Source organism: Triticum urartu, chromosome 2A, assembly GCF_056163025.1.
Source record: "Triticum urartu cultivar PI428250 chromosome 2A, HENAU_Tu73, whole genome shotgun sequence".
NCBI lineage: Eukaryota > Viridiplantae > Streptophyta > Magnoliopsida > Poales > Poaceae > Triticum > Triticum urartu.
In genome coordinates, this window is record NC_141874.1 from 734,485,874 (window position 1) to 734,511,376 (window position 25,503).

Here is a 25,503-nt window from a genome sequence, read left to right on the forward strand (position 1 = left end):
GGTTGATGAGGGGGCGGCGCTCCGTAGGACGCTACCGGCCATGAAGACGACGGCGGCGGCAGTGAGCCATGGGCCACCGAAGAGGCGCCGTACGAGGTAAGGGCGACGCCGTAAGGCGGCAACGCCATAGGACGGCGGCGCAGCAACGCCGTAGGGCGGCGGCGCGATGATCTCGGTCGAGGCAGGATCCCCCGAGGCGCCCGATCCAATCGGGGACCCTGGCGGCGGCAAGGCTCCATAGGCCGCCGCGAGGGGTCGGGAGGCGAGGAACGGCGACGTAGGGCCGAGGACCGGCGCAACGGCGGCGACGGAGGTCGGCGCGACGGCGCCGGCGGCGGGAGCAGCGAAAGACATCATAATCTAAACTGATACCATGTAAAAACATATGATTTGGAAAACATCCACACTGAATCATTGCCCTCCGGCCATGCATGCACTACTGGCTTTGCAACCTGTAGATTCTTCAAACCATCAAGCTCTGAAATGCAATGGGAGACGAAGTCGTGAGTAGATTTTTTTTTCTTTTTTTTTTGCAGGGTAGTCGTGAGTAGATATTGGGCTTTGAAAGATACGGCCCTCATGAGTAGCTTTTCGGCGGCTTTCCCGTACCGAACGAACCAGGACGGACGGACCGTCAGATGCCAGAGGTTCCGTTGCAGCGTACATTCATTCCTGACGGCCGGGAGCAGGCGACGCGACGCAACGCCGCGCCGGTGACGGCCGGCACGGAAACATGCGGGAAACTTCAGAGCCCGCTCTTCTCTCGTCTCGTCCATTCCATCTCCATCGGCGATCTGCCTGTCCGGCATTCACTGCCCATTCCCTCTGTGACCCAGATCGGGTAGCCACGGTCCGGCCGTGCCATGTCACGCAGCGGCATGCATGCACAGTTCCTCGCCTCCATCCCTCCGGTCAGGTGCACCAGCGTTACACTGACTGAACCACCAGCTAGTTGTTCAGTGTGCGTGCGTGTGTCGATGTGTGTGCGCTTGGCCCCAGCCAGTACAGTAGTCGCTCTCGACCGGATTGCATTCAGAGCCGACCTTAAATGCACGCGTGTTTTGTTCGTTTGGGTCGGCCGCACGGACGTTAGTGTCCGTTTTTGTATTTGGGTCGACACATGCAGGTAATGCTGGGCCGATATATTTTTTTACGTGGATTTAATAAAAACACATCCAAACTTAATATAATTATTAAACATTAAAACCGGTCAACCGCCGGCCAAAGTCCACATAAACATTACAAAACATAATTAAAAAATAGTGCGGCGGGTTGACATCGGCATACGGCAGCGGCTGCCGGTACTGCCAGTGCCACCGCGCCTGGTGCATCGATATGTTCAGTCGCTCCCTCACGGGGCGTGCGGGGCGGCGGAGGAGGAGCCGGTGCCGAGGGTGACCTTTCCCTTGCCCTTGCCGCTGAAGAAGCCCATGGCACTAGGGTTTGCCTGTCGCCGGCACGCGGTGCCAGATTTGGATACATAATGTACATACGGACATACCACCCATCCAGATCCTTGTAAAGTAGCACCCTTTGCATTTATCTTCTTTATAAGTTTCTCAATAGAACCGAAATCCTCATCAATGGCCCAACCAAGTTTGCCATGAGGTGGCTCACCACCACCCTCCTCTAAAGTATCAAACATTTTAACTGTTTCAAATGGTGGAAGTCTTAACACACACACACAGAGAGAGAGAGAGAGACCAGGGCCGTGGTTGAGCAAAAGGGTATCGGTTAGATACTTACGCTAATAGGCTTGAGGTTCTTCCAGAAGATTGAATGGTTAACATGACCTGCAACATGGTAAATCGCCTACAGGGGCGGAGCCAGGATTTGGACATGAGGGAGCGGAAAACCAAAGCCATGTCTTTTTAAAAAAAATCACCTTGTGCTTCGTCTATCATTATGCGTAACTTTATTAGTATAATTGTTCTTCTCTAATTTGTGTCTGGACTCTTTGAGAATGTAACTTACAAATTTCTTGTTGCATGATATGGTAGGTATACTTTGCATTTTTGGTGCATTTCGAAGACAACATCATTTATTTGCTTTAATGGAGTAGCAACTCCAGCGCTTCAAGAGAATTAACAAGGCAACAACTTCAGCGATTCGAAAAAAATACCTTTGTTTGTAGATCGTGTACATTCGTATATGGATATTCTCTCATGTATTGTTGATAAGCACCCTCCAGAATATAAAATCTTCGTGTTTCTTTTTCGTATCACGAGGGAGTTCCCAAATTTGTTGGCGCTTACAGTGTCCCTTTCATTAGTATTGTTATCTACAATAGACTGTTCTATGACTTCTACCGATGCCACAACCCCCTAATCATCAGTATTGTTATTTGCAATAGGTTGCTTCTCAGGTGGATTTACATTTTCGACACCAGTAATGTTGGAGGTACCCTTTGACCATGGGCGTGTTCGGATCTTCTCCCTCTCCACCGATTGAAAAAGCTGGAGTTCACCATATTTACGACATACTGCCACCGCTAAAGATATTGGTTCACTGGTCACACTCGAAAAGTAGAACCTATCGCTATAGGAGCGACCCCCCTTGCCTTGTTGTGCACTTATTGGCCCTAATTGGGTTGCTTCTAGCTGGCCCATTCTGCACCGAACAAGGCCACAACCCTCCTAGTAAGGCTGTAGCGCTGGAGAAGCTGCCGAACGCATCTGAGATATGTGAAGTTTTGTCACGCTAGAGGACATCCGAACACGCCCTATGGTTCTCATTTATTATATGTCCACAACATTAGAACAAAGGATGCAATAAAATTGTTTTGCAAGGCAAACACGATGATACCATCTGTACACCTTCAATCCATGTACATCAAAGATCATGCAAAGTCAAGTGTGCCCTACATTTTTTGAAGGTGGGAGTGACTAACATTCATATAGTTATCAATTCATCTTGGTTTGGCCGCGCTTCCTTATAAAGCACAAAAAGAAAAAGTTCCACACAGTGGCATCGAAAGCAATTTCTTCTTAGTTTGTCTAGCATTGCTGCCTACAATAGGAAGTCCTTATATTGTTAGCTACCATGACTACCAAGTTAACTAGATTCACCATCAAGTTGCCTACCATAACTAGCAATAGTAGATAAGAGAGGATCAACTGTAGAAGACTTCATAGTATTATAGGCAATTTAGAAACAACGACATTCAAACAAGAACAGTAGGCAACTTAAAAACACCGGCGAGCAAGTTAGAAGAATGTCGAGCAAATTTTACTAGAACAAAAAAATTTAGTGAAGTTGGCTATTTTTAACACTAAAGTTGCCTCCAGTAGAACGAAAAATACTTATGAAGGTGATGTGATATCATCTACCTCTCGAAGTTGTTCACTATAATACCGTGAGTTGCTTATTGTTGCCGATCATACCTAGCAAGACAACAGAGCATCGACGGCAGGCGACTTCATTGTATTATAGGCAATTTAGAAACAATGACATACGAGCATGAATGGTAGGAAACTTAGAAGTAGCGGTGAGAAAATTAGGAGGATGTTACACAAAAATAGTTAGGACCTGAAATGTAGTGAAGTTGCCTCTAGTAAAAGAAAAGTTGCTTATGAAGGTGATGTGATGTGAGTTACCTACCTCTTTTTTGAAAGTTGTTCACTATTACAGTATTACTAATATATGCAACTTAGCAACCATGATGACCACTTATAACACTACGGCACACAACTAATTAGAAGGCTACTAGGCGAATTCACTAATATACATGGTGGAATGAAGTTGCTTATTTGTAGTGCCAAAGTTGCTCTAAAAAAGTTTGTCGAAACATACACATATGAGGTCTAGCTTTGAAGAACTCGGCGCGAGAAACCCAACAGTGAAAACGAATCTGAATGCCGATACTCGAATAAAAAAGTTATAGCTTTTTAAATTTTATGAAACACAAATAAATGCACGCACTTTTCTTTTCTTGACTGATTAGTGCAAAATAGGGAGCGTTTGATGAGACGAGGACCAAATACTTTCCTTTTCCGTAGTGTAATGATGACACGGGGTGCCAATTACCATTTATGGCAGTTGATGCATCCAATGCGTGTGATTTTCTTTGTCGTGTACTGCTTGCACTCAGAATGCCCAATTAATATAGCTGCACTAATAAGTATTTGGGTTGTTTGTTTGGTTTGCAGAGTTGACCTACCTACCATACTGAACTGTCACATCTCACAACTCTTTTTTTGCATGGTAATACGTGTCTCATTCACATCATAAAGAACAAAGTACAAGTCACGTAAGAACAGACATGACAAAACTGAAAAGATAGCAGAGTTGACCTACCTACCATACTGAACTGTCACCTCTCACAACTTGTTTTGTTTCGGAAACACACTGGATACATCGGCGAGTAGTTGTGTCTTTGTACAATACGTACGAGGTACTTCCTCCATTTTTTTAGTCTGCATATACGATTTGGTCAAAGTCAAACTTTGTAAAATTTGATTAGCTTTATAGAAAAAGATATCAACATTCACACTATGAAATCAAAGTTATTGAATGCATTATGGAATTAATTTTTATTACATATAATTTTTGTATTATAGATGTTGATATTTTTTTATAAAGTTAGTCAAACTTTACAAAGTTTGATTTTGACCAAACCTTATATGCAGACTAAAAAAACAAAGGGAGTACAACACGCGCGACTCTCTGGTTTATTAACACATCTCGACCTGACACGAACTCAGCCGGGATACGAGCTAGCAGGATTTGCATGTCTGGATCTGTCCTAGCTAGGGGAATAAAATGGTGGATCCATCTTTCTTCGTGACTTCGACTACAGGAACAAGTCAGCAAAAAGCTCCATGTTTTTTTCCGTTTGAAGAGCCATACGTGTAGACACAGACTTATTCCACTCCGTGACAGCATTACGTGGTGCTGCTCCCGTTCCGACTTTGAGTCGGATTAGAGATCTCGGTTATCCACTTCTGCACTTCATGCCATGCATGAGATCGAGGTCCAAGTACGTACGTACAGTAGTATTATCCTGTAGGAACATTTTACGTACTCCTGTTCCAACTTTTGAGGATTAATTATACTCTCTCACACGTCATGGGCCACTCCTCCTCTCTCGTCCCGTCACGCCGTACTAGCCAGTAGCACAGTACACCTACACCTACAAGCTCGGGACCTCACCTCGCCCATGCCCACGCGCCGGCCTACCCTTCTACATCCGTGTATATATACGCGATTGCTCATCGCTGTCCTCCATTCCATCCCATCCTGACCAAACCTCGCCTCTGAAATCAATGCGTCAAAGAATGCGGTGCAGAGGAGCAACTACCCTCCTCCTCGTCTTCTTCCTCTTCGCCGCCGGCGTCTTGTTGGCCGTCGACGGGTCGAGATCAGGCATCGTCGACTTCGCCGGCAACAGGTGGCCATCGATGGGCTCTGGAGGCTACGGGCTGCCGCGCGCGAGGCTCATCCCGCCCTCCGCCCCGTCCGAGGGGCACAACTCCGTCGGCCCGGACGAGCAGCAGCTGGCGGTCGAGAAGCCCTGAGACTATGAGAGGGTGGTCAGCTGCATGCTGCTGGCTGTCTAGCTCTGCCGTCAAGGTTACTCACTTGTACGCTCACGTGCCTGATGGTCATTAGAGGTTGTCGCGAAATGCATATGCTTGTTCCTTTTGCTCGACATTTTCCTCTTCTCTTTGTGTACATTCCACGGTTTACCACTGTCAGATCTTACATACATACGCCGCCTCGGTTTGGCATGACAGTTAAGCTAGGAATCGTCAACTAACTAATGAAAAGAGCTTTCATTCGCGTTGCGTGTCCTTGGTTAAATAATTTGCATATTTATCCATCATTAACTTGAGTAAACTCAGTCTCATTTGGAAATTGAAAGTGATGGACTGTGCCCGTCAAAAAGAAATGCTGGACTGTCAGCTCTCAGGGTGTGTGTGTGTGCGCGCGCGCGCGCCAGTGTGCATGCGTGCAGCAAATAAAGTTTGGCAGAGCGAGCGATTCTTCGGCCGCCTGTCATTTACCGCATTATTGCTGCACATATATGTAGCTACAGTGCCCTGACTTCCGCCGTCTTCTTTACCTACTCCAAACACAAGTGTAGTCACGTACTCTCAGAAAAGCTCATGTACATATTTTTTTTCACATAAAATTGTACGTAGTCCTACGCTACGTGAAAGAACAAGCCGATTAAGCACGTACGTACTGAAGGTTTGCCTGCAAGGAGGTGGTGATGCTAATAATTGGCGAGCAAAAAAAGCAGGTGGCGACCGATGATGGATGCGATGGCACAGTGAAACAGTAGTATCGATCTAACTACTGATGATGCTGCTACATATAGAGCACTGTAGCATGCATCAGTCGGGCAGGTCATGGGCGCCGGCCGTTTGCATGCTTGCTTCACCAGGGAACTCAAGTCGTACTACGTGCTATACAAACATTACTATGGGAAAGAATGGAGAGATCGTCGACGAACACGATGCGCGTGTCGTGATGTACTGTAGAGTACAACTCACTGACGAGAGAGATCGGGGATGGATGGATGCGTGGTCGATGAGTGTGAGTGGTCCGCACGTACGTACGTACGTGTGGGAAAAGAAAAGACTTGTCACACGGTACGCACGTACATGTGGGAAAAGAGAAGCGCACGTTCGGGTGTGATCCAATTGTAGCGCGCCCAAGATTTGACTTCATTTCCTCTCAAAAAAAAGATTTGACTTCATTTTCGTACCAAGCCCGACTTTTGCAGCAAAGTTCTTTCTCAACTCGCAGCAATCTCTCTCAAAAAAAAAAAAAACTCGCAGCAATCTGGAACCCCACGGTGTAATGTTCCGGACAACGAATATTTCAGTTTTCGAAAACCATGGGTTTTCTCGTTCTGGTTCAGAAAACAAAAAAAGGTCCAAACCTCTTCCGCAAAACACCATCTGTTTCTAAATGTATGACGTTTTGGCAATTCAAATTTTGCTGCTAAAACATTTTATATTTACAAACAGAAGTACTAATAAAAAGATCCACTGTACTCCCTTTGTACCGCTGCATTAGACACATTACAAAAACCAAATAATTTTGAAACACTTAGACGCGGTGCATTAACTTCCACCTTGTTTTTTGTTTCTTGACATGAATAAAAGAATCAACCAATAAAAGATGTGAAGCGTGTATACTTTCAATGACTTGAGACTACCTAGCACGGCATGCGGTGGTCAGTTCATTGCATGTATTGGTATTAATTAGCAAATAAACATTAAGTTTTCTCGTTTTCCATGCATCTTGGTCGCTGTGAACAACCTAAGATGACTTTATGCACCGGTACGGAAGAAATATTAGAGATACATACTATAGTTTTATGAAACTACTTATAATTTATTGATATCAACCACATCAGATTGTTTAGAATAGTGGCTTCTAAATAAAACCACAATATTTCTCTAATATCCTATTTAGAAAAACCAAGTTGTCCTAAATGACTTATATACACAAATCTAGTAGGCGCGACGCTTTTTTTACCTTCTAGTAAGGCGACCAGGTCAAAGCCTTCTTTACCTCAATCTCTGTTGGCGAGCTTGGGGATTTGTCTCTCCTCCATTCGTCACTCTGGTGGTGGAGGGGACAATCCAAGTGCCAGTCCATCGGCTGGCTCGGTGGGTAAATAAACCTCGGAGTGTCGCGTTCGGGCGTGAGTAGTACCACACTGAATATTTGAGTTTATTTTTCTCACACCGGCCTAGGTTTGTTCGACGCAGGAAAAGGCCCTATGGCGCAATGCCAAGGTGGTCAGGTTTATTTTAAATTTCTGGTTTTTCGATTAAGGCATTTTTTTCTTCTAAAGAGACATCTAAAGGCATCTTATATCCTAATTCTTTTCATTGATTAACGGCGCGCAGCCAAAATCAGTCTCAAACCGGTCCTCCAAGTTTGTTTCTTGTCCGGTTTTAAAAGTTCAAGGTTTTTTATATTTCAGTGTTGTATATTATATTCTGATGGCAGTTCAAGGTTGTAATATGAACCTCCCTCTTTCTAGGTGGACTTAAGGAAAGGAAAAAGATTGAGCTGACGTGAACCGACGCGCCTCCGGATCATTGCAACCTTTTCCAAATGGATCATCACAAAAAAAATGAGGGTGACATCACAATATTTATTGAACAGTGTGTTGGAAATATGCCCTAGAGGCAATAATAAATTAGTTTTATTATATTTCCTAGTTCATGATAATCGTTTATTATCCATGCTAGAATTGTATTGATAGGAAACTCAGATACATGTGTGGATACATAGACAACACCATGTCCCTAGTAAGCCTCTAGTTGACTAGCTCGTTGATCAATAGATGGTTACGGTTTCCTGACCATGGACATTGGATGTCGTTGATAACGGGATCACATCATTGGGAGAATGATGTGATGGACAAGACCCAATCCTAAGCCTAGCACAAAGATCGTGTAGTTCATATGCTAAAGCTTTTCTAATGTCAAGTATCATTTCCTTAGACCATGAGATTGTGCAACTCCCGGATACCGTAGGAATACTTTGGGTGTGCCAAACGTCACAACGTAACTGGGTGGCTATAAAGGTACACTACAGGTATCTCCGAAAGTGTCTGTTGGGTTGGCACGAATCGAGACTGGGATTTGTCACTCCGTGTGACGGAGAGGTATCTCTGGGCCCACTCGGTAGGACATCATCATAATGTGCACAATGTGATCAAGGAGTTGATCACGGGATGATGTGTTACGGAATGAGTAAAGAGACTTACCGGTAACGAGATTGAACAAGGTATCGGGATACCGACGATCGAATCTCGGGCAAGTACAATACCGCTAGACAAAGGGAATTGAATACGGGATTGATCGAATCCTCGACATCGTGGTTCATTCGATGAAATCATCATGGAACATGTGGGAACCAACATGGGTATCCAGATCCCGCTGTTGGTTATTGACCGGAGAACGTCTCGGTCATGTCTGCATGGTTCCCGAACCCGTAGGGTCTACACACTTAAGGTTCGATGACGCTAGGGTTATAAAGGAAGTTTGTATGTGGTTACCGAATGTTGTTCGGAGTCTCGGATGAGATCCCGGACGTCACGAGGAGTTCCGGAATGGTCCGGAGGTAAAGATTTATATATGGGAAGTCCTGTTTTGGTCACCGGAAAAGTTTCAGGTTTTATCGGTAATGTATCGGGACCACCGGAAGGGTCCCGGGGGTCCACCAAGTGAGGCCACCAGCCCCAGAGGCTTGCATGGGCCAAGAGTGGGAAGGGACCAGCCCCTGAGTGGGCTGGTGCGCCTCCCACAAGGCCCAAGGCGCAGCTAGGAGGAGAAGGGGGAAACCCTAGGCGCAGATGGGCCTAAGGCCCACCCTAGGGCGCGCCCCCTTCTCCCCCTCTTGGCCGCCCCCCCTCCATCCCATCTAGGGCTGCCGCCCCCCTAGGGGTAGGAACCCTAGAGGGGGCGCACCCTCCTCCCCTTCTCCTATAAATAGTGGGGGTTTGGGGCTGCCCAAGACACACGATTTGATCTCTCCCTGGCGCAGCCCTACCTCTCTCCTCCTCATCTCTTGCGGTGCTTGGCGAAGCCCTGCTGGAGTACCACGCTCCTCCACCACCACCACGCCGTTGTGCTGCTGCTGGATGGAGTCTTCCTTAACCTCTCCCTCTCTCCTTGCTGGATCAAGGCATGGGAGACGTCACCGGGCTGTACGTGTGTTGAACGCGGAGGTGCCGTCCGTTCGGCACTAGGATCTCCGGTGAGTTGGATCACGACAAGTACGACTCCTTCAACCCCGTTCTCTTGAACGCTTCCGCATAGCGATCTACAAGGGTATGTATATGCACTCTCCTTCCCCTCGTTGATGGTTTCTCCATAGATAGATCTTGGTGGCACGTAGGAAAATTTTGAATTTCTGCTACGTTCCCCAACAGTGGCATCATGAGCTAGGTCTATTGCGTAGATTCTATGCACGAGTAGAACACAAAGTAGTTGTGGGCGTTGATTTTGTTCAATATGCTTACCGTTACTAGTCCAATCTTGTTTCGACGGTATTGTGGGATGAAGCGGCCCGGACCGACCTTACACGTACTCTTACGTGAGACTGGTTCCACCGACTGACATGCACTAGTTGCATAAGGTGGCTAGCGGGTGTCTGTCTCTCCCACTTTAGTCAGAACGGATTCGATGAAAAGGGTCCTTATGAAGGGTAAATAGCAATTGGCATATCACGTTGTGGTTTTGCGTAGGTAAGAAACGTTCTTGCTAGAAACCCATAGCAGCCACGTAAAACATGCAAACAACAATTAGAGGACGTCTAACTTGTTTTTGCAGGGTATGCTATGTGATGTGATATGGCCAAGAAGAATGTGATGAATGATATGTGATGTATGAGATTGATCATGTTCTTGTAATAGGAATCACGACTTGCATGTCGATGAGTATGACAACCGGCAGGAGCCATAGGAGTTGTCTTTATTTATTGTATGACCTGCGTGTCATTGAACAACGCCATGTAATTACTTTACTTTATTGCTAACCGGTAGCCATAGTAGTAGAAGTAATAGTTGGCGAGCAACTTCATGGAGACACGATGATGGAGATCATGGTGTCATGCCGGTGACAAGATGATCATGGAGCCCCAAGATGGAGATCAAAGGAGCTATATGATATTGGCCATATCATGTCACTATTATTTGATTGCATGTGATGTTTATCATGTTATTGCATCTTGTTTACTTAGAACGACGGTAGTAAATAAGATGATCCCTCATAATAATTTCAAGAAAGTGTTCCCCCTAACTGTGCACCGTTGCGACAGTTCGTTGTTTCGAAGCACCACGTGATGATCGGGGGTGATAGATTCTAACGTTCACATACAACGGGTGTAAGACAGATTTACACATGCAAACACTTAGGTTGACTTGACGAGCCTAGCATGTACAGACATGGCCTCGGAACACACAAGACCGAAAGGTCGAACATGAGTCGTATAAAAGATACGATCAACATGAAGATGTTCACTGATGTTGACTAGTCCGTCTCACGTGATGATCGGACACGGCCTAGTTGACTCGGATCATGTAATCACTTAGATGACTAGAGGGATGTCTATCTGAGTGGGAGTTCATAAGATGAACTTAATTATCCTGAACATAGTCAAAAGGTCTTCGCAAATTATGTCGTGGCTCGCGCTTCAGTTCTACTGTTTAGATATGTTCCTAGAGAAAATTTAGTTGAAAGTTGATAGTAGCAATTATGCGGACTAGGTCCGTAAACTGAGGATTGTCCTCATTGCTTCATAGAAGGCTTATGTCCTTAATGCACCGCTCAGTGTGCTGAACCTCGAACGTCGTCTGTGGATGTTGTGAACATCTGACATACACATTTTGATAACTACGTGATAGTTCAGTTAAACGGTTTAGAGTTGAGGCACCGAAGACGTTTTTGAAACGTCGCGAAACATATGAGATGTTTCGAGGGCTGAAATTGGGATTTCAGGCTCGTGCCCACTTCAAGAGGTATAAGACCTCCGACGATTTTTCTTAGCCCACAAACTAAGGGAGAAAAGCTCAATTGTTGAGCTTGTGCTCAGATTGTCTGAGTACAACAATCATTTGAATCGAGTGGGAGTTGATCTTCCAGATGAGATAGTGATGTTTCTCCGAAGTCATTACCACCAAGCTGCTAGAGCTTCGTGATGAACCATAATATATCAGGGACATATATGATGATCCTTGAGATATTCGCGATGTTTGACACCACAAAAGTAGAAATCAAGAAGGAGCATCAATTGTTGATGGTTGGTGAAACCACTAGTTTCAAGAAGGGCAAGGGCAAAAAGGGTTACTTCATGAAACGGCAATTCAGCTGCTGCTCTAGTGAAGAAACCCAAGGTTGAACCCAAACCCGAGACTAAGTGCTTCTGTAATAAGGGGAACAGCCACTGGAGCAGAATTACCCTAGATACTTGGTAGATGAGAAGGCTGGCAAGGTCGATAGAAGTATATTGGATGTACATTGTGTTAATGTGTACTTTACTAGTACTCCTAGTAGCAGCATGGTATTAGATACCGGTTCGGTTGCTAAATGTTAGTAAACTCGAAATAAAAGGCTGTAGAGTAAACGGAGACTAGCTAAAGGTGAGCTGGCAATATGTGTTGGAAGTTTTTCCAAGCTTGATGTGATCAAGCATCGCACGCTCCCTCTACCATCGAGATTGGTGTTTGCGTTGAGCATAGACATGATTGGGTTATGTCTATCGCAATACGGTTATTCATTTAAGGAGAATAATGGTTACTCTGTTTATTTGAATAATACCTTCAATGGTCTTGCACCTAAAATGAATGGTTTGTTGAATCTCGATCGTAGTGATACACATGTTCATGCCAAAAGATATAAGATAGTAATGATAGTACCACCTACTTGTGGCACTGCCACGTAAGTCATATCGGTATAAAACGCATGAAGAAGCTCCATGTTGATGGATCTTTGGGCTCACTCGTTTTGAAGAGTTTGAGACATGCGTACCATGTCTATTGGTGTATATGCATGAAGAAACTCCATGAAAATGGACCGTTTGGACTCACTTGTTTTTGAATCACTTGAGACATGCAAATCATACCACATGGGCAAGATGACTGAAAGCCTCGTTTTCAGTAAAATGGAACTAGAAAGAAACTTGCTGGAAGTAATACATTTTGACGTGTGCAGTCCAATGAGTGCTGAGGCATGTAGTGGATATCGTTATATTCTTACTTCACAGATGATTTGAGTAGATGTTGAGTATATTTACTTCATGAATCACGAGTCTGAATTATTGAAAGGTTCAAGTAATTTCAGGGTGAAGTTGAAAGATCGTCGTGACAAGAGGATAAAAGATCTATGATATGATCATAGAGATGAATATTTGAATTACGAGTTTGGCACAGAATTAAGACATTGTGGAAATTGTTTCACAACTAATACAACCTGGAACACCATAGTGTGATGGTGTGTCCGAACATCATAACTGCACCCTATTGGATATGATGCATACCATGATGTCTCTTATCGAATTACCACGATAGTTTATGGGTTAGGCATTAGAGACAACCACATTCACTTTAAATAGGGCACCACGTAATTCCGATAAGATGACACCGTATGAACTATGGTTTAGAGAAACCAAAGCTGTCATTTCTTAAAAGTTTGGGGCTGCGACGCTTATGTGAAAAAGTTTCAGGATGATAAGCTTGAACCCAAAGCGGATAAATGCATCTTCATAGGACACCCAAAACAGTTGGTATACCTCCTGTCTCAGATCCGAAAGCAATAAGGGATTGTTTCTAGAATCGGGTCCTTTCTCGAGGAAAAGTTTCTCTCGAAAGAATTGAGTGGGAGGATGGTGGAGACTTGATGAGGTTATTGAACCGTCTCTTCAACTAGTGTGTGGCAGGGCACAGGGAGTTGTTCCTGTGGCACCTACACCAATTGAAGTGGAAGCTTATGATAGTGATCATGAAACTTCGATCAAGTCACTACCAAACCTCGTGGGATGACAAGGATGCGTACTACTTCAGAGTGGTACGTAATCCTGTCTTGGAAATCATGTTGCTAGACAACAATGAACCTACGAGCTATGGAGAAGCGATAGTGGGCCTGGATTCCAAAATGGCTCGAGGCCATATAATCCGAGAGAGGATCCATGTATGAAAACAAAGTGTAGACTTTGGCAGAACGGCTCGATGGTCGTAAGGCTATTGAGTACAGATGGATTTTAAAAGGAAGACGGACCATGATGGTAAGTATCACCATTAAGAAATCTCGACTTGTCGTTAAGATTTTTTTCCGACAAGTTCAAGGAGTTGAGTATGATGAGACTTTCTCACTCGTAGCGATGCTAAGAGTCTGTTGGAATTATATTAGCGATTACTGCATTATTTATGAAATCTTGCAGATAGGATGTCAAAAACATTGTTTTCTCAACGATTTTCTTGAGGAAAGGTTGTATGTGATACAACCGGAAGGTTTTGTCAATCCTGAAAGATGCTAATAAGTATGCAAAGCTCCAGCAATCCTTCTAAGGACTGGAGTAAGCATCTCGGAGTTGGAATGTATGCTTTGATGAGATGATCAAAGATTTTGGGTGTATACAAAGTTTATGAGAAACTTGTATTTCCAAAGAAGTGAGTGGGAGCACTATAGAATTTCTGATGAATATATGTTGTTGACATATTGTTGATCAGAAATGATGTAGAATTTCTGGAAAGCATATAGGGTTATTTGGAAAGTGTTTTTCAATGAAAAGCCTGGATTAAGCTACTTGAACATTGAGCATCAAGATCTATAAGGATAGATCAAAACGCTTAATGGTACTTTCAAATGAGCACATACCTTGACATGATCCTGAAGGTGTTCAAGATGGATCAGTCAAAGAAGGAGTACTTGCCTGAGTTGTAAGGTATGAAGTTAAGACTTAAAACTCGACCACGGCAGAAGGAAGAGAAAGGACGAATGTCGTCCTCTATGCTTTTGTCATAGGCTCTATACGGTATGCCATGCTGAGTACCGCACCTGATGTGTGCCTTGTCACATGTCTGGCAAGAGGGTACAAAGGTGATCCAGGAGTGGATCACTAGATAGCGGTCAAAAATTGTCCTTGGAGTAATAAGGACATGTTTCTTGATTATGGAGGTGATAAAGAGTTCGGCGTAAAGGGTTACATCGATGCAAGCTTTAACACCTATCCAAATGACTCTGAGTAGCAAACCGGATACGTATAGTGGAGCAACCATTTGGAATAGCTCCAAGTGGAGTGTGGAAGCAGCATTTATAATATGACCTAGAGATTTGCAAAGTCCATACGGATCTGATTGTTGCAGACCCGTTGACTAAAACCTTCCTCACAAGCAAAACATGATCAAACCCCAGAACTCATTGAGTCTTAATCACATGATGATGTGAACTAGTTTAGTGACACTAGTAAACTCTTTGGATGTTGGTCACATGGCGATGTGACCTGTGAGTGTTAATTACATGGCGATGTGAACTAGATTATTGACTCTAGTGCAAGTGAGAGACTGTTGGAAATATGCCCTAGAGGCAATAATATATTAGTTATTATTATATTTCCTAGTTCATGACAATCGTTTATTATCCATGCTAGAATTGTATTGGTAGGAAACTCAGATACATGTGTTGATACATAGACAACACCATGTCCCTAGTAAGCCTCTAGTTGACTAGCTCGTTGATCAATAGATGGTTACGGTTTCCTGACCATGGACATTGGATGTCGTTGATAACGGGATCACATCATTGGGAGAATGATGTGATGGACAAGACCCAATCCTAAGCCTAGCACAAAGATCGTGTAGTTCATATGCTAAAGATTTTCTAATGTCAAGTATCATTTCCTTAGACCATGAGATTGTGCAACTCCCGGATACCGTAGGAATACTTTGGGTGTGCCAAACGTCACAACGTAACTGGGTGGCTATAAAGGTACACTACAGGTATCTCCGAAAGTGTCTGTTGGGTTGGCACGAATCGAGACTGGGATTTGTCACTCCGTGTGACGGAGAGGTATCTCTGGGCCCACTCGGTAGGACATCATCATAATGTGCACAATATGATTAAGGAGTTGATCACGGGATGATGTGTTACGGAACGAGTAAAGAGACTTGCCGGTAACGAGATTGAACAAGGTATCGGGATACCGACGATCGAATCTCGGGCAAGTACAATACCGCTAGACAAAGGGAATTGAATACGGGATTGATCGAATCCTCGACATCGTGGTTCATCCGATGAGATCATCGTGGAACATGTGAGAACCAACATGGGTATCCAGATCCCGCTGTTGGTTATTGACCGGAGAACGTCTCGGTCATGTCTGCATGGTTCCCGAACCCGTAGGGTCTACACACTTAAGGTTCGATGACGCTAGGGTTATAAAGGAAGTTTGTATGTGGTTACCGAATGTTGTTCGGAGTCCCGGATGAGATCCCGGACGTCACGAGGAGTTCCGGAATGGTCCGAAGGTAAAAATTTATATATGGGAAGTCCTGTTTTGGTCACCGGAAAAGTTTCGGGTTTTATCGGTAACGTACCGGGACCACCGGGAGGGTCCCGGGGGTCCACCAAGTGGGGCCACCAGCCCCGGAGGCTTGCATGGGCCAAGAGTGGGAAGGGACCAGCCCCTGAGTGGGCTGGTGCGCCTCCCACAAGGCCCAAGGCGCAGCTAGGAGGAGAAGGGGGAAACCCTAGGCGCAGATGGGCCTAAGGCCCACCCTAGGGCGCGCCCCCTTCTCCCCCTCTTGGCCGCCCCCCCTCCATCCCATCTAGGGCTGCCGCCCCCCTAGGGGTAGGAAACCTAGAGGGGGCGCACCCTCCTCCCCTTCTCCTATAAATAGTGGGGGGTTTGGGCTGCCCAAGACACACGATTTGATCTCTCCCTGGCGCAGCCCTACCTCTCTCCTCCTCGTCTCTTGCGGTGCTTGGCGAAGCCCTGCTGGAGTACCACGCTCCTCCACCACCACCACGCCGTTGTGCTGCTGCTGGATGGAGTCTTCCTTAACCTCTCCCTCTCTCCTTGCTGGATCAAGGCATGGGAGACGTCACCGGGTTGTACGTGTGTTGAACGCGGAGGTGCCGTCCGTTCGGCACTAGGATCTCCGGTGATTTGGATCACGACGAGTACGACTCCTTCAACCCCGTTCTCTTGAACGCTTCCGCATAGCGATCTACAAGGGTATGTAGATGCACTCTCCTTCCCCTCGTTGCTGGTTTCTCCATAGATAGATCTTGGTGGTACGTAGGAAAATTTTGAATTTCTGCTACGTTCCCCAACACAGTGATGTCCGTGGACGGTGCATCGGCCCAGTAATACCTTAGCACTTTATTTCCTTCTCCATACTTACTTATAACCTGAAATCTAAAAAGTGCTTACGCACTATTTAGGCGAATCGAGCGGCCGGCTCTTGTCCGCATATTACGATGGCTACCTCACTTATTGAATGCATGCATGGGCATATTTTGTCTCTTAGTGCATGTGATTGATGGCATTAACTGTGATCAGACTTATACTATATGTGAATGGAAAAAACAGATCAACGTGTATTTATTTCAGATTTTCAATTTTTTAAAAACCCATATCTTTTAAACTACGCATCGAAATTCAGATCTGTCTTCACCATTGGATTCCTCGTGACGAGATCTTTGAAACTAGATCCCGCATGGGCATGTTTCGACGAATTTTTTTCGATGCCAACTTTCGTGCTATATTGTGCAACTTTAGTACTATATTGTGCAACTTTAGTATTACATCATGCAACTTTTTTCAAAACCAATTTTTGGATTTCATGAGGTTGCAATGTAGCAACCATGACAACTTTAATGTGCAACTAGTCTACTATCCCGACCAACTATCAAGTAGTCGTTGTGCAACCCTCCTCCCTACTCGTGGATGCGTCATTTTCACTGTCGGTGCACCCTACTCCCACCTCCCCTGCAAGCGATTTGTGCAACTTAGTCTATTGTTCAAGCCAACTGCCTATTAGTCAATGTGCAACTCCTTCCCCTTCCTATTTGTGGACACGTATTTTCAATTGGCGGGGATAACAAACAGAGTTGCACATACTCTGCTAGGTAGTTGGCCAGAGCAACATACGAAGTTGCACATCTCACAAGCAAGGACAGTTGAATGGTAAAAAATTGACATTCATGAGGGTTGTGAAAAGTTACATATACATAGAGTGCGAATTGTGAATCTCACTAGTAGGGGTGGTTTGGACCGTGTGCTAGAAGGGAAACTACACATCCATGGGGTATAGGATAAAGTTACAAATCACTGTTAGACAGTTGGCCGTGCCAGTATCCGAAGTTGCACAACCACTAATAGAAAGTTGGCGGAGGCAGTAAATAGTGAAAGCACATCCACGGGCAAGCGGAAAGTTGCACGTCAATTACTAGGCAGTTGGCCCGAGCAACGGACGAAATTGCTCATCTCACTGGAAGGGGTAGTTTGAGGGGGTGGAGGTGACATTAGTGAAAACTGCACATCCACGGGGTAGGCGGAAAGTTGCACATCCACGGTCTGCTAGTTGCACATCGACTACTAGGCAGTTGCACAAAACGAGGTACTAAATTGCACAAAAAAATTTCATCAAAACATACCCATGCGGGATCTAGTTTCGAAGAGCACGTCGTAAGGGTTCCAACGGTGAAAGCGGATCTTAATTTCGATGTTTGGTTCTAAAGTTATGGCTTTTAAAATGAAAAGGAACTCTAAATTATTGTGTTCACACCTAGTTGCTTTCCAATTCATAATTAAAAACATGCTGCATGCCCTTTCTACCTTTTTTACAATAGAAAATAATTTTTCCTTTTTTGTTTGATGAGGATATAAACTTGCTAAAAGTGGCAGCCACTGCGGAGCGCTAGCGAGCGCCCTGCCGCTCACTAGACGCGTCCTACTAATAAACGCCTGCTAATTGATCTCAAAAAAATATATAAACGCCTGCTAATGACAGCGCGCGAGAAAGCTAGGCCGACAGAGTTCGTTTGAAAATTATCACCCAAATCAGGACAGTAGCAAGATTAGATCAATACTGGCATACTGCACACCCAAATCAGTAGAAGTATGCTTGGTGTGCTTAATCCATGCATGATAACTTCACCACAAGATCAAAAGTTCGGCAGATTATTTCGTAAAGCTCATCCATCCATACCAATACGTGCACACAAGGACAGCAACAGCACTAGCGAATGAGTTTATTAGCCACAGCAGGCACAGTAATAAGTACCAAAATGGACAGCCACTGTAGTGCGCATTAGACAGTAGTCCACCTCTATGCAATGTACAGACGATCCCGGCAGTGGAATAGTGCCCACTTTTATTACTGCATATACAAACTCAAGAGCGAGCAAAGTACCGTCTGTCTACTCATCAGACAAATCACGCAAGCACTTTTTCATACTCTTCTCCGGCATATTTCCAGTTCACCACCTTCCAGATGTTGGTCAGGTAGTCCGGCCTCACGTTCTTGTACTGCAATCACAAATAACAATATACGCTTAGCACTGGCAAAGAGATCTTTCAATTTCCATTCATCTCAATAAAAATATAAAAATAAAATCAAAACAGTTCAATTTACTAGACCGGCAGAATAATACTATAGTGGCTGCTACGCCCCCCGTGCATTAAACATTTTTGGCACATACTCCCTCCGTCCGGAAATACTTGTCATCAAAATGACTAAAAAGAGATGTATCTAGAATTTGTCATCAAAATGGATAAAAGGGGATGTATCTAGACATATTTTAGTTCTAGATACATCTCTTTTTAGTCATTTTGATGACAAGTATTTTCGGACGGAGGGAGTATGTTCAACACAATGGTTGATATGCTGAGTTGATGATTATGCTTTGATTCTTTCCCGTTCAGGCAGCATACATCTAAATCTACCACAACAGGACCATTGCAAAGTTAACCTTCATATACAACCATGTTTCTTGCAACCTTTTTGACATATAACCATGGAGCACACTGATATCACTCTTGTTATACTCGTGTTTTCTTTTAACAAGAGGGACATGAGCTCTACTAGTCTTGCTTTCAGCAAGGACCTTGTAAAAATGCAGGTATACCATAGGGAATACTGTGACTCCTACGGTACTGGGAATTAGCATGTCCAAAATGGCTGGATAGTTTTCAGGCAATAGCTTTGTCACAGAAACACTACTAATGCGGGACAATGGAAAATAATAAGAGAAAAGACCAAGTGGGCCAAGTGAAATCTTATCAACTATGGTTATATGAGGCAGATTCTAAAAAAAGAAGGATGGCAACATCACCAACATTACAGCTCAATAGAGCAAATAGAATAGCCTTCGGTTAGAAAATGAGATTACCTGCAGGTAGTACGCATGCTCCCAGACATCAATTCCCAACAAAGGATACAGGTTTGACCCTTTGGTCACAAGAGGGTCCTGCAAGGTCCAATAAGTAAGTTGTATGCACATGAAAATTACCTCAAAAGTTGAAGCATGAAAAGGAAAAAAAAAAACTAATGGCAACCCCAGGCACCACACGGGGGGATTATTCGCAGTGCCATAACTCCATACACAAAGTTTCGACATGGTAATAAAAACTTCTTAAGTTGATCAAAGTAGGATGCAAAACAAACTATAAATGCCTTCGTGGAGATTGTGAGGGTTGCAATTTCACATAGCTCAGCTAAAAATAAATTGGTCTCTTCAAGACACTACGTGCAGAATTAAAGGAAAAAACAAAACGACAGGCATGTAAATGTTTATAAGTCAATGTATAAGATTTGCTTTAATGTCAACTATTAATCAAACTGAAGCTTGATATCCTTTTTATCTCATAAAGAACTCTACGGCCTTGCAGCAGGTGACTACTGAATTCCAGAACACAACCCCTGTTTGTCATATCTGTTTTTTTCTACCCTGTTTGTCACATCAACAGCCCCAGAAATTAGTTCCCATGGCATGTGTACTGCTTTTACTGAATATCCTACTACTTATGATATTTCACTAGTGACCATTTCTCCATCAATTAAAAACCAACAAAAGTGAGGATGACATATGAGGCCTGGGGTTACATCGCAGTGACAACTCGGTGATCTTCACAACGGTACAGAGCACTGAGAAATATCGCCCTTTCAGAAATATGGTTATCTTTAACTGCATGCTTAGTTGCTTAAGAATGGATTAATTACTGATTCTTCCAACAAGCATTGGCACTTTGGCAGCATAACGGGGAAATGGTAGAAATGAATTGAATTGTAAATTAGTGTGAAGACTGTATAAACTGTCCTTTAGGAACACTATGAATCTATGATCCAATTAAGGATGAGAACTTTCACCTGATTAGGAGTAGTTTCAACTGAAAGCTTTTTGGCCTCTTTATCCAAAGCTAGCCACTGCATAACAAACATGTGAATATTAACAAAGCACCTTCACCAGATAAAATACTGTGTAATGCGGACGAGACAATGCATAAAGTACATACCACCCATCCAGATCCTTGTAAAGCAGCACCCTCTGCATTCATCTTCTTTATAAGTTTCTCAATAGAACCAAAATCCTCATCAATGGCCCAGCCAAGTTTGCCATGAGGTGGCTCACCACCACCCTCCTGTAAAGCACCAAACATTTTAACTGTTTGAAATGGTGGAGGTCTTAACAGAACAAAAAAGAGAACGAGGGCAGGGCTGTGGTTGAGCAAAAGGGTATCGGTTAGATACTTACGCTAATAGGCTTGAGGTTCTTCCAGAAGATTGAATGGTTAACATGACCTGCAACATGGTAAAAAATCGCCTACATTAATAAATGATAGGCTTAGACGAATGTCATATTTACAATATCAAGCCAATGAATTTATTCCAGGTCGTCATTTTTGTAGAGGTTCAGCATCACATCCTTACGAATTCTCTAGTCGCACAGTTTCTTGGTATTGTTAACAATTTTAATAGTTAGGACATAATAAAATGAAGTGAGAAGCCAGGTCGAATGCATACGAGTATCGATGGAATTATTAGCAGAAGCATAAAATTATGCATCTCATTTGTCACATGGTAGTATCCTTAATTCCTACCCCCTCCGTTCCATATTACTTGTCGCTGATTTAGTACAACTTTGTACTAAATCAGCGACAAGTAATATGGAACGGAGGGAGTACTTTAATGTGCAGATATGAGCAGGGAATAGAATCCAATAACACTCTATTTTTGTGTGTCAGTAGCTAACGATGCACGCACAAAAACTATAGTTTGGCATGGTTCCATCAGAAGTAAAAAAAGGTATCGTCAAAGGTATCAATCAAACCACGAAGCGCCACAAGCACCTAATCCCCAAATATAGAAGTTCAACTAGTTTCAAATCCCTAGATTTTTTTTTAATAAAATTGAAAGGAAACCTCCAGGGCAATACTCAAGGTTGAATAGGTTGTGACATGGTCGATTTTGCGAAAGAAGCAATGAAGCAATGGGCATGTCAAGCAATTCTTTCAAACTACAAAACCAAGTGGAGCAAAACACAAAATATCAGCAGACCTTGGATTCATACTTTTATAACATTGACACTTATACTGTTTGTCCGCATCAAGCACCAGTATCAGTAATTCAAAAAAAAAATTGAAGCTCAGCATGTCCTAAAATTCAGCACAGTTCACAACATCAGTGCTAGGAATATCTCAATGAACCAACCAATATACACATGAACATCCACTACAATGACCCCTTCAACAGCTGCAACCTGCAACCAAGTCACAATTATGATTATGGATGAAACACAAAAAAATGTATTACCAGACATCCCCACCTAAATTATGCATATAGCTAATGATACTAACAAGTACTTGCAATTAAGGATCCATATGGCAACGAATCCATAAAAGCAGTTGTGCCAAAAAAAATCAATAAAAGCACAACCAAGTTAACACCAATAAACCAAATAATAACCCAAAACTCCTAATACGCACAGAATGCACAAGTCATGAAATTTTGCACTCAGGAGCAACCACTTCAGATATCACGAAGCAGCACTATCTATATCTAATCAAAGAAAGGCGTAAACAATGTTTCCAAATTAGTGGTTTTTTGACCAGCCAAACACGAATTAACATAAAACCAAGACTTATAAGAAAAAACCCACCATCTAAAACCCTAGAAATGATAGGATCCTAAAAGCAGCAACCAATACTACACTCGGGAGCATAACACTCTTCATCATAGATCAGTATTAATAAACAAACACAATAACTCCACATCAACTCATAAAAAAAAATTCCGACATCGGCGTCACCACCATACTAGCGATCAGAGCATCTAGACGAACCACAGGAGAAGCGCAGCAGGGGGTCTTACTGCCACCATAACTGGCGTGATGCTTCTTGGGGTGCAGGTGCATGATCTCCCAGGAGATGGACAGCTCCAGCGTGCCCTACCTTAGTCTCGGTTTCAAAATAATAATGACAGCTCGAATGACAAAACCATTTTTTGTCCAAATTTGATAGATTTCGTTCTTAGTTAACTGCCCGGAAAGGCACATGAAACCATGTGACAAGGATAACTGCTACTAAGAATTGTAGTATTCTGCTTGGTTATCGCCCAACAGAACTACAGACCACCACAAGGTTCAGATATGCTGCTGGGGAGCAGCTAGAGGAAAATCCCACAGAATCGCTGAGAAAGGATGAGTTGAGCGAGGTTTCAGAAAGACAGAAATTAATTGCGAAAATAAATGACGGTACGTCACTGTTGCGGCCGAGGCCGCCACGATGTTGCCCTTATCTCTTTGATTTTTTTCGCTTTTCACTCTGCAGATACTCGTCTGGTACTCGATACCGCACTAATCCCCGCATCAATTCCTCCGGCCCCGTACTAGCAATCGATCAAAGGAGCATCCGAACGAATCTCAGGGAGCATCCAGATGAGAAGCACTGGGAAAGGGTCTTACCGCCGCCGTTGAATTTGATGGCGCTCTGGAGGTGGACGACGGCGGACGCGTCCCCCTTGCTGACGGCGGCGTCGAGCTGCTCGAGCGCCTTGTTGTAGTTGGCGACGTAGGTAGCGTGGTGCTTCTGGTGGTGCAGGCGCATGATCTCGCCGGAGACGGCCGGCTCCAGCGCACCGAAGTCGTAGGGGAGGTCGGGGAGCGTGAACGTCGCCACGCCCCTGGCGGCGGCCAGCGGCCGCGCGCCGCCGAGCGCCAGGCCTAGGGTTTTCTTCGCGGCCAATGTGCGGAGCGCCATGGCTGGTAGTGTGTTTGGTCTTTGGTGTGTGTGGAGGATTTGGGGGATGGGAAGGGCGGATCTAGATGCCGCGGCGATATGCGGTGCGGTGCGGTAGGTGCTGGCCAGACCTGGCCATATGGGCCGGCCCGGCCCGGCATGGCGCGGGCCAGCTATAAAAAAGGGTCCGGCAAGACATGGCTTTTGAGAACAAACACGGCCTGGCACAGCTGTGGAAATCTAATTAGGCTCCTCTGATTTTTCTCAAAAAAAAATTATAGGCTCCTCTGATTCAAAAGAATTCTATAAGGATTGAAATTCTTATGAGTTTTTCTTATCTTGGTCCTTTATTCATAAGATTGGATCCCATGGAACTTTTTTCGTATTGAATCTTTTGTACTACATTTCATAGGAAATCTAACATCCACTCCAACCACAATTTCTTTGTTTTACCTGTGGCATCAAACACTCCTTACTGATCATACATGATTCAAGTGGGCCTGCCACTTCAATTTTATACTTTTCTTATTGTCGCGTTTTCAGAATCCCGCGAATCAAAGAGGCCATTAAAATGTACCTCTTGCAAAGGACACTCTCATATACTGTAACAAGTGGTGTACTGCATGTGCCTTACTTGTCGCTATCTGGAAGTTTTGCTCTTTTTTTCGCAGGTTCGGTTTTTTTTTCAAAACATCGTCTCTCTTGAACCGTGCATATAAATCATGAACTGTTTTTTATCATTGAACTTATCGCGTTGAGATCTGGAACTACGAACCATGTTAATAGGTTTTGACAAACATTTTTTTTCTCAAAACGGAAAAAAAGGAAATTCCAAAAAAAGGAAAAAATTGGAAAACGATGAAAACCAAGGCTGTGTTTGGTTGCAAAGTATTTTTGAAGTATTTCAAGAATACTACAATATTTTAAAATACTATGGTTTTAAATACTTTGAGGTGTTTGGCTCTAGTTAAAATTGTAGTATTATAAACTGCAGTATCCACAAAACTGTAGTATTTTTGCAGTATTAAAAAAAAGGTTGGGACCTCTTTTTAAAAAACTGAGAAACACAACAAAGGCCTCGTCTTTGTGGTGGCCTATGACAACGATGTATACTTTGATTGCCAAACATGCCATTGTTTCCACAATACTTTAAAAAATTGTTGTTTTCATAAACTAAAGTATTCATTGTCGTTGGTATAAAAAACTGCAGTATCAGAATACTAAGGTTTTACAAAAACATTGCTTCCAAACAGAGCCCAAAAGGATAAATGGAACCTAGAAGCACAATTGTGCTTTTTTACTTTTTGGGGTAAGGGAGGACACTTCTTGCGGAAGTATAGGTTGTGCTTTTCCATTTTTGGAAAGCACGGTTGTGGTTTTTCCTTTTTTCGGGAAGCACATCAATGCTTCCCTTCTCTTTTCACGGAATTACAACTATACCTTTTTTTCTTTTTAGGGAAGCACAGTTATTCTTCTCGCATAAGCACATGTTGTGTTTCTCATGAAAAAAAAACACTGCTTCCCGAAGAAAGGGAAAAAAATCTGGCAAAACCAAGAGAAAACAGAAGCAAAAGCCTCAATATAAAAAAATCAAATAAAACCCAAAAACATGTGCAAAAATGAAATCCCGAGGGTGCACCCGTCGTGCGACACATGGTGGTGGCTCAACGCACCACTGACACGCTATGAGGCCCAAGAAAGTGACCGATGCACGAGCCCTCGAAGGGGTAACAATTCATGTTGTTTTGGTCTTTTGGTGTGTGTGTGTGTGCGTGTGCGTGTGCGTGTGCGTGT

The 25,503-nt window shown here is 43.8% G+C and overlaps 1 protein-coding gene across 1 annotated transcript; it reads right to left on the minus strand.

Moving 5' to 3' along the window:
- Positions 1-18,636: 18,636 nt before the first annotated feature.
- Positions 18,637-23,786, minus strand: LOC125528201 (superoxide dismutase [Mn] 3.1, mitochondrial). Its single transcript, XM_048692706.2, has 6 exons — positions 23,436-23,786; positions 21,228-21,274; positions 20,989-21,114; positions 20,843-20,899; positions 19,866-19,943; positions 18,637-19,002 (listed from the first exon to the last, which is right to left on the minus strand). Exons 1-6 carry the CDS (start codon positions 23,728-23,730, stop codon positions 18,910-18,912), a joined length of 696 nt encoding a protein of 231 aa, XP_048548663.2. The 5' UTR covers positions 23,731-23,786; the 3' UTR covers positions 18,637-18,909.
- Between the last annotated feature and the right edge of the window lie 1,717 nt (positions 23,787-25,503).